This window comes from Lathyrus oleraceus, chromosome 1, assembly GCF_024323335.1.
Source record: "Lathyrus oleraceus cultivar Zhongwan6 chromosome 1, CAAS_Psat_ZW6_1.0, whole genome shotgun sequence".
Classification (NCBI taxonomy): Eukaryota; Viridiplantae; Streptophyta; class Magnoliopsida; order Fabales; family Fabaceae; genus Lathyrus; species Lathyrus oleraceus.
In genome coordinates this window covers 154,264,396-154,274,140 of record NC_066579.1, presented here as the reverse complement: position 1 = coordinate 154,274,140, position 9,745 = coordinate 154,264,396, and the positions used below count along the sequence as shown (strand labels likewise).

Below are 9,745 nucleotides of genomic sequence, written 5' to 3'. Positions count from 1 at the left end.
TGCTTAAAAATATCACTGAAAGACTTTTGAACTCGAAAACTGCCGAAAAACGCTTGAAATCGAACACCCACCGCTGCAGCCCGATATCCGTCGCGCGACCGACCCCTCCCCCCACCCCGCGCACCCCGACTCCCCCCATAACCGATTTTTGATTTTTTAAAATTCTGATTTTTAGTTTATGTCCAAATTTTAATTTTTCATAAGAAAAATTAAAATACTGTATTTGGGAATATTTTCAGAAAAATGATCGATTTAGGAAAAATTAGGGAAAACAAGGAAAGGGCATCAACATCACAATTTGGGAAATCAAACGACACAAACAAAGTCGTTCGAAATCCCGGGGGAAAATCCCAATTTACATAAGCAATCAATCAGACAAGCAAAATAATTCATACGATATCATAATCATCAACAATAAGCTTACAAACCTACAAACAACGACACTTATAGAGGCCACATGGGATATATCTCAAATCCCCTTTTAGGGTCTCAGAGCAATCATATAGAAAAACATTTCAATTAGTCGTATCAATAAGGTTTTACCCAAGCCTTATTTGGTCAATTTACACAGATCTTAAGAAAAAGGGAAAATCAGAGAAAACAACATAAACCCCAAGGCTAAGTCACCCATAAGCAGATCATCCCCCCTTATTACCTTAGATTTCCAGCAACGATGATGATTCTAACAACTCATATGAATTCCTCTTCTCAAACCTAACACTTCTTCCCAAAAACCATTTGTTCTTCTTGCCTCTTCTTTTTACGCACTGTAAAAGATTTCTAAAACCTAGTTTCTCCCAACTTTTAGAATTTATATGGGTTGTAATTATTTCTTAAAATTATAGTTTTTGCTCGACCTATTCCCAACTTTTCTCCTCTCACCTTGTACTTTCCTCCATTCACACAAATGACTCAATTTTCCTATTTATTTATTTAAATTAAATTAATATTTAATTTAAACAAATATTTAATTCAAATAATGATTTAGACAAGGTTTTTATATTTTCTACTATTTCAACTTATTACGAAATTATTAAATATATCTAATTATCTACAATAATTCAAATAATAATATTTTTGTTTTTCTGCTCTCAAATCTCATAATCTCGGTAATTAATAAATTACCAAAATGCCCTTACACATTTAAAAACACTAAAATTCAAGTATGATGGATAAAATACACCAATAATTAAATAAAATAATGTATTTAAAAGTTGGAGTGCTACACATTTCTCTAGCACATACATAAATTAAATTTTCTCTCTCTAGCTCACAAGTGATGGAGTACAATTGGGTAAACACAAAAATAATGGGCATTCCATATGTTCTAAGCAATGAGACTACTATGGATGTTGTTGGAATTATGGTTGGTGATCCCTCAGAATGGTCGGCTCTTCCAATGGGCCTGGAAAATAGGATACGCAACTCGTTTTGTGGTTGTGTGATCCTACACCAGGAGTGTTTGTTCACAAGAATAGGGTTATGATTGTCCTTCTTTAATATATATGCCTTAACAAAGAGTATTCAAGTACATAATATATAATCTTCATTTTCATTATAATTATCTTGAACCTTAACTGACTTGGGCGTTTGAATATTAACCATGCAGGTACCCCTTAGGTCTACCGTATCAAAGATAAGCAACAATGGTTCAAGATTAACCTCACCGATTTCAAAAGCTTCAAGATCTCAACCTCCTATTCAAGGTGTCGCATAACTGAACTTCTTCATTAGTCCAAGTAAGTAATGTTGGATGTAAAACAGTGATGTAATGATTGTGTCGGGTACTAAAAATCTTCAATCGCAAGGATACTCACTTTGTCAAGACAACCTCTCAGATATTCTTATTGCTATGACTAAGGTCTTGTAGCACATGAAACTATACTAATGGATGAGATTATTCCCCATGCAATGGGAACAATCATTACAATCTCAAAGTCCTATAAACAAATTATTTTCAAATCTCATTATCCTCTAGATCAATTCTCCCAATTATGAAGACGGGAGAAAATATTAAACATAAATAAAACTATATAATTAGAAGACTGAAGAAAATATCAAACATAAACAAAACTATATAATTAATATTAGAGAGTCATTATATAAGACCTCATATACTACATATGTTAATTCTAGAGATAATTTAATCTAATAGGATTAGTCATTCTTCATGTGAGAATTTTGAAACACTTTTTTTAAAAAATATATACGAAATCTATAACATTTTCCGAAGAGATAATAGTTATTTGAAAAACACTTTTTTAAAAAAATATATACGAAATCTTTAACATTTTCCGAAGAGATAATAGTTATTTGAAAAACACTTTTTTTAAAAAATATATACGAAATCTTTAACATTTTCCGAAGAGATAATAGTTAGTTTATTGCCTGTTAGCTAGTGTGTTAAATGATTATTAAATCTATCATTCCTTTATCCTATTAAGATTTCTTATTTTTCCCTGATCTTATCTCTTCACACCATTCAGTAGAGATAATCTCACTCATTTTTGGTGTAGAGTAGAGGTATAGAAAAAATAGTTGATCCTATAAAATAGTTGCAGTCACTCCTTAATCTGATTGTGAATTTAGGCCTCCCTGACTGCAGGGGATCCTGGTATCTCCATCCTTATTACTCGAAGACTTGATACTATCTAAAATACTTTCATGGAACTTGTAACATGAAAATAAGACTCTTGGAAAATTCAACATGAAATGTTCTGGAATAATACAATTGAACTAACATCATCCAAACATGTATATTCACCGTCCATTCAAAATTGCAGGCCCAATCAAACATTTTGAACAGAATTTGACACACAAAACAGAATTTAACACAGAACATGAAGACAAGGGTAGACATAACAAAACTCTTTTATAAATTAAATTAAACTTTAACATCCCTCAGCAGCAATTTGAAGATATAAAACCTCTGCTACCTTTTGAAAATGAAGTTCTCAATACCAACATAATTAACACGAAAAACAGTACCATCGCCGATCAAGAACCCAATTCTGTAAGTTAATACAGGGAAAACAAAACCGGAAAAGCAAAAAACTAAGACTCTGAAAATATGATAAACTACTATAAAGAAACAACATAGGAAGTAACCATGGAGTGAAATCACTTCTTCTTGGCTGCAGCTTTGGTGACCTTGGCTCCAGTTGGGTCCTTCTTCTCCACACTCTTGATGACTCCGACAGCAACCGTTTGTCTCATGTCCCTCACAGCAAAACGACCAAGAGGAGGATACTCAGCAAAAGTTTCCACCACCATGGGCTTGGTTGGAATCATCTTAACCATACCGGCATCACCATTCTTCAAAAACTTGGGCTCCTTCTCAATCTCCTTACCAGATCGCCTGTCAATCTTGGTGATAAGTTCAGCAAACTTCACAGCAATGTGAGAAGTGTGGCAATCGAGCACTGGTGCATAACCATTTCCAATCTGTCCAGGGTGGTTCATGATGATGACCTGGGATGTGAAGTTGGCAGCTTCCTTGGCAGGGTCATCCTTGGAGTTGGATGCAACAAAACCACGCTTGAGATCCTTCACTGCAACATTCTTAACATTGAATCCGACATTGTCTCCTGGAAGAGCCTCGGTGAGAGCCTCGTGGTGCATCTCAACGGACTTAACCTCAGTTGTCAAACCAGTAGGAGCAAAAGTCACAAGCATACCGGGCTTCACAACACCAGTTTCAACACGTCCCACTGGCACAGTTCCAATACCACCAATCTTGTAAACATCTTGCAATGGAAGCCTGAGGGGCTTGTCCGAGGGTCTCTTTGGCTCATTGATGTTGTCAAGAGCATCAAGTAGAGTTGGTCCCTTGTACCAGTCAAGGTTGGTGGACCTCTCAATCATGTTGTCTCCCTCAAAACCAGAGATGGGAACGAAAGGAATTTTGTCTGGGTTGTAACCAACCTTCTTCAAGTAGGAAGAAACTTCCTTCACAATTTCCTCATACCTGCCCTTGGAGTACTTAGGGGTGGTAGCATCCATCTGAAACAAAAGATGGAAACCTAAGTTAGAATCTGGAAACTCAAATCAACAAACAGTAATAATGTATATGCATGAATAAAGAATCCCTACAAATTTACCTTGTTACAACAACAGATCATCTGCTTCACTCCAAGAGTAAAAGCAAGAAGAGCATGCTCACGGGTCTGTCCATCCTTAGAGATACCAGCCTCAAAACCACCAGTGGTGGAATCAATGATAAGGACAGCACAATCGGCCTGGGAGGTTCCAGTAATCATGTTCTTGATAAAGTCACGATGTCCAGGAGCATCAATGACTGTGCAGTAGTACTTGGTGGTCTCAAATTTCCACAAGGCAATATCAATGGTGATACCTCTTTCACGCTCAGCCTTAAGCTTGTCAAGAACCCATGCATACTTGAATGAACGCTTGTTCATCTCAGCTGCTTCCTTCTCAAATCTCTCAATCACACGCTTGTCAATACCTCCTAGCTTGTAGATCAAGTGACCAGTGGTGGTTGATTTTCCTGAGTCGACATGTCCAATGACGACAATGTTGATATGAACCTTTTCCTTTCCCATGATGTCTTAACTGCAATTCACAAAAAGAAATTCAAAAGTCAGAACTAATAAGCAAAAAGAACAGCAATTCAACATGGTCATAACTAATAAATCATATTAACTAAAGAACAGCAATTGAACATGTTATGAAGTTCAAAACTAATAAGCTAGAAATCAACAGCAACAAATTCAAAACCAGATACACAAATAAGATCTAATAAAACAGTTAAATCAAAACATTGCATCATAAACAAACCAAAACAAACCCTGATTAAATAAGAGTCTTACCTCCAAACTAACCAATTAATCAGAAAAATTAACTCAAAATAAACAACTTTAAAAATTTCGAAACATATCAACAACTCGTGTTATAGCATATAAAAACGAGTAATAGAAAATAAAAAATTTTGAAGGTAAAATATGCCACTGCTTAAAGTATCAGAAAGAGACAATCAAATCTCCATCAAAAAAAATATCATTTTCATCAATTAAACAATCATCAATTGAATCAGAGTCTAATCTTTAACAGATCCATAATTAAACAACCATAACACAAAAAGTTCATAACTTTCAAAATCAAATTACTTGATTTGAACCAAAATTCATCAGATCTATACATACAGAAAACCAATCGACTCAATTAGCTAAATTAAATCATAGATTACGAACACAAATCGACTCGTTCAAAATACAAATTTCTCAAACACTAAACAAAATTAACCAAAATCAAACTAACCTAACAAAATCATACATATGATACTACAGCAAATAAACACAATAGATCGAATCAAAGAGAAATGAATCGAAGAATTTTACCTCAGCAGAAATGAAATCGAAGAAAACTCGTTCGGAATCCTCAGCCGCAGAGTGACTGAGCTATTTAAGAACAAGTAAAGAGTGGTAATGAAATAACTAGGGTTCAAGTTTTTTTATAGTGAGAAAAATATTTTTTATATTCCAATATTATCCTTGGTTTTCTTATGAATTTCCTGAAATGCCCTCGGTTTGTTTATTTGAACGTTGCGTTTTTTCACCCTCATAAGGAAATACGTGTGTACACTGTATTTCTCTCGTGGATTTTCTTCTAGGTCCTTCTTGGAGTTTGAAGTCACACGCCGTCTGTACGCGTGAGAATATGCTTTAGTGAGTTTTTTCATATGAAAGATTTCGAGTTCCATATCTATTAAGCAACTACAAAATTTTGAATTGAATTTACTAAGAATTAATTAGTGGCGAAGTATTAAGTTAATTTTAAGTTAATCTTAATTTTGTTAGCCAATTTAATTTTTTTTGTTTAAATTTTGAAAAAAATATATTAATGTAGGATGATGTAGCATGACTCCAAGGCAAAATTTAAATTCCTAACTCAACAAATATCTTATATCAATATTCTACTATTTTTTTTCATAATTTCAAAATTTATGTTCAAATGTTACATTGTTTCGGTAATTATGGGATATTTGGATTTGTGCTAAAAAAAACAAGAAGAGGGAGTATTTTTGCCACGAGGGGTGTGTTCTTCTTATAGTTACATATATGAACATTGTGAATGTTAGAAAAAAGTTATAGAGTTGTAGAATTACATAAATCAAATGGAAAAGGAATGTAATTTTTTCAAGTGGTTATGTGATGAAATTGTTGATGGATGGAATTTGAAGATTGAAAGGCAAAAGAATAAATTTTTCAAGTTAAAGACTGAGGTTGTCCACACAAGAGGAATGTTGAAAATGTCATGTATTTAGCATTTTTAGTTTAGGGTTGAATGGAGTGTTTTTAACAATGTATTTCAAATAGGGTTAGTTGATCATATGCGTTGGTTGAAATATATGTAATTCATGTGTTTGTTATATAAATTTTAGGTTTGTTTGAAATCCATAAAATATGTGTTAATGTTTTACTCTACTATAGCATAATTTGTGTTATGTGCTATTTTGAGAAAAATTGCAATTAATAAATCGTTTTGAAACAAAACTTATTAGTTTAGGGACTCAAAATGTTCCGTTTAATAAATAAGGGACTAAATTAAAACATTAAAGTAACTAAAGGAATCAATTATATTATTTATTAGACATGTTATGTTTGGTGACATGGAGTAAATTCTTCATGTATTGTGGTAAGTCATTTATCAGACCAAATATGATACAAAGTTGGTATTTGTCATGAGAATAATATCGAAGTAAACAAAGTTGGTTGCATTAACATGATTACAAATATAATCTTGTTACATTGAACCGTGTTGACATTGAAACCATAAAACCATAAAATGCAACCTTAAAACCATAATGTTGTAATTGTTTGTGTTCACAGACACTAATTCAAAAAGTGTACACAAACACCAATACAAAAAGCATGACAAAAACTATAGCAAAAGTGTGACATAAAATCATAATGGAGTTGGTTCAAGTTGAGTAGGTGCAAGCTAAGTTTATGCAGACTGGCTTTGTCTTTGATTTGGTGCATGGAGACTTGGTTCCAAATTTAGTGCAGGCTAACTTGGTGTCTGACTTGGTGCAGGCAAACTTGTTTTTTAGGTAACTGGCAATTTGCAAGTAGATTTGTTGTGTCCAACCACGTGACACCTACTGCACTTGATTCTAAAATTCACCATCTTGTCTCGTCTCTCGTAATTTATGCAACATCCTTGTTCCTTTTCTTCTTTGGCCTTACGGGTTGTTTTTTGATTGGTGATTGTTGTAAATCAACATACTATAATTTAGACCACAGGGTTTTCCCATTCACTAGATATATAACAACTGCATAGCAAGCCTCACGACAGTCCCTTTTATAGCATTCAGACACAAATTCTTCAATTCCCAAATGTTGATCTTTCATGCATGATATTGCATGACAGAATGGCAACCCTATCAGCATCCATCTCGTATAAGAGAGTTCCTTTTTGACAAACTCGCAATATATTTATCTTCATTACATAAGATATGTCTAGCCTCATAATGTACTCATCTGCATGTCTGTAATAAAAAATCATAACAAATGTAAAACACAGGAAAAAACCTGTTTCATATCCAACTGTAAAACATAATAAAACTCAACACTCATTACCTAATTATACAATTGTTAGTTTTTTTATGATTCACTTGTTATCATTCTCTTGATATTTGGTAGAATTTGACCTTCATATTTGGAAATCTTCTGCCTATTTGACTCTCACCTCAACATAAGATAAACTTTGGTCTCTTCAATCATTGTGACAATTGGTTTGGCCATATCTGTAACAAAACTAAGTTGAATGCCTCTGACATATTGTTCACCAAAGTATCACACCTTGGAGTGGTGTTAAACCTAAATTTGCTTCAAAAACTTGGTGGAGTCTACATCAAGTACTTAAATGCATCCTTATTTATTTCCTTTATTTTAATTATGTTTTTTTCTCATGCATTGACATAACTAGAAGTATCATCCTTCAACATCAGTTCTTTCAGCTTAATGCTTGGATACTTCTTATTGAAATTGTTGTACAATGTCTATAAAATGTGCATGGCCAATAGTTAACTAAATTGAAACCAATTAAAAAAGGCTAGGGACTAAATCCGTGTTAAACCAGAAGGCATTTTTAAATTAGAATTCAATTTTTGGGCACATAAATGTAATTACCTGACACCAAATTTTTGGTCCACTTCATGGTGCAATTCATCAATCGTTGGTAATAGTCTCTACATTTAACAAAAATTACAATTTAGCTCAAATAATCAAATTAACTTCAAATAATACAACATATGTTACCTTTTGTTGATCACGGATGAATGTGCAAGTCTTGCATAATATTGAACCTCTTAAGTCAGTTATCAATAATTCTAGAAACCAACTCCATGAATCTTTTGTTTCTCCTTCTACAACAGTAAATACAATTGGCATCATTTGATCATCTGTGCCCCTTCCAATTGCTCCAAGTATTTGACCCTCATAATAACCCTTCAAGAAACAACCATTAAATTCATCCAATTGTTTTTTACCCATAAAATCTTCCAACACAATGGCCCTCTCATTCTCATTGACTACATCATCTACAACATCTTCCAACACAATGGTGGGCCCTTCATTCAGATTTACTTCCTAATTCTCAACCTTTTTTTCTACATTACTCTTTCTTAATTCAATGCCCATTTCTTCCACATAATTGACTTTCATGTTTGCCTCTTGCACACAATCGACATCTTCATCTTAATCATTGGGTCATACAACATTGTATTATAGAGAAAGTATTGGCTCCTCAATAATTTCAAGTTGTGATAGTGGATGCACAACGTATAAATGGATAGTCCCATTCAACATTAAAATAGTTTTCATCCTCATAGTTCCTGTCACACCCTGATTTTGACCCCGATATTCGTATCATCATTTCATTCATTATTTATCCCTCATGATTTTGTTCCTCTAATATGGTACTCCTTTTTCGTGAGCGTCAAATGATCTCCTAGGAGCCGGAATTTTGGCAAGATCTCGAAGGGCTATTTTGTTGGATATGAAGTGGGCATGCCTAGAATCTTTGCTGTCAATTCCTTCTCATGCTCTCAAAAATGGGATTCATTTGGAGGAAAACTACACTTTCTTCTCAGATGACACTCTGAGATGCATTTTTGGTGATCTTGTTGAGAGCCTTGAAAATGCTGGAGGAAGTTCTGTTTTATCCATGCTGAGATCACTCAGAATGTTATTTGAGCTAGTTGCCAAAGTGACACCAAGTGCAGTTGTTTCCTGTAGTCATGTGATAGATGCACAGGTTATTTGGAATTTGGTGCATTCATCTTGGATATTACATATAAATTACAACAAGCGAAGAGTTGCTTCGATTGCTGCTCTTTTGTCATCTGTTTTACATCCTTTATTATTTAATGATGAGAGCATGCATCAAAGAGACAATGCACCAGGGCCACTGAAATGGTTTATTGAAAATCTTCTTGAGGAAGGCAGAAAGAGTCCTCGGACAATTCGACTTGCAGCGTTGCACTTAACAGGGTTATGGCTCTTAAATCCTATAATTATAAAGTTTTATTTGAAAGAGCTTAAACTGCTCTCCCTATACGGTTCAGTTGCATTTGATGAGGATTTTGAAGGTGAACTAGCTGACAATAATGATGCAAGGCTGGAAGTCTCTTTATTAGCTAGGAGCCCTGATCCTGAGCTGACAGAAGCATTTATTAATAACAGAGTTGTATGCATGTGTATCGGTTGCTGTTCTGTTTTAC

At 34.0% G+C, this 9,745-nt stretch overlaps 1 protein-coding gene across 1 annotated transcript; it reads right to left on the bottom strand.

Annotated features, from left to right (window-relative positions):
• Window positions 1-2,984: 2,984 nt before the first annotated feature.
• LOC127123569 (elongation factor 1-alpha-like) lies at window positions 2,985-5,443 on the bottom strand. The gene is made up of 3 exons (NM_001427569.1): window positions 5,358-5,443; window positions 4,101-4,572; window positions 2,985-4,002 (listed from the first exon to the last, which is right to left on the bottom strand). Exons 2-3 carry the CDS (start codon window positions 4,560-4,562, stop codon window positions 3,121-3,123), a joined length of 1,344 nt encoding a protein of 447 aa, NP_001414498.1. The 5' UTR covers window positions 4,563-4,572; window positions 5,358-5,443; the 3' UTR covers window positions 2,985-3,120.
• Window positions 5,444-9,745: the final 4,302 nt, after the last annotated feature.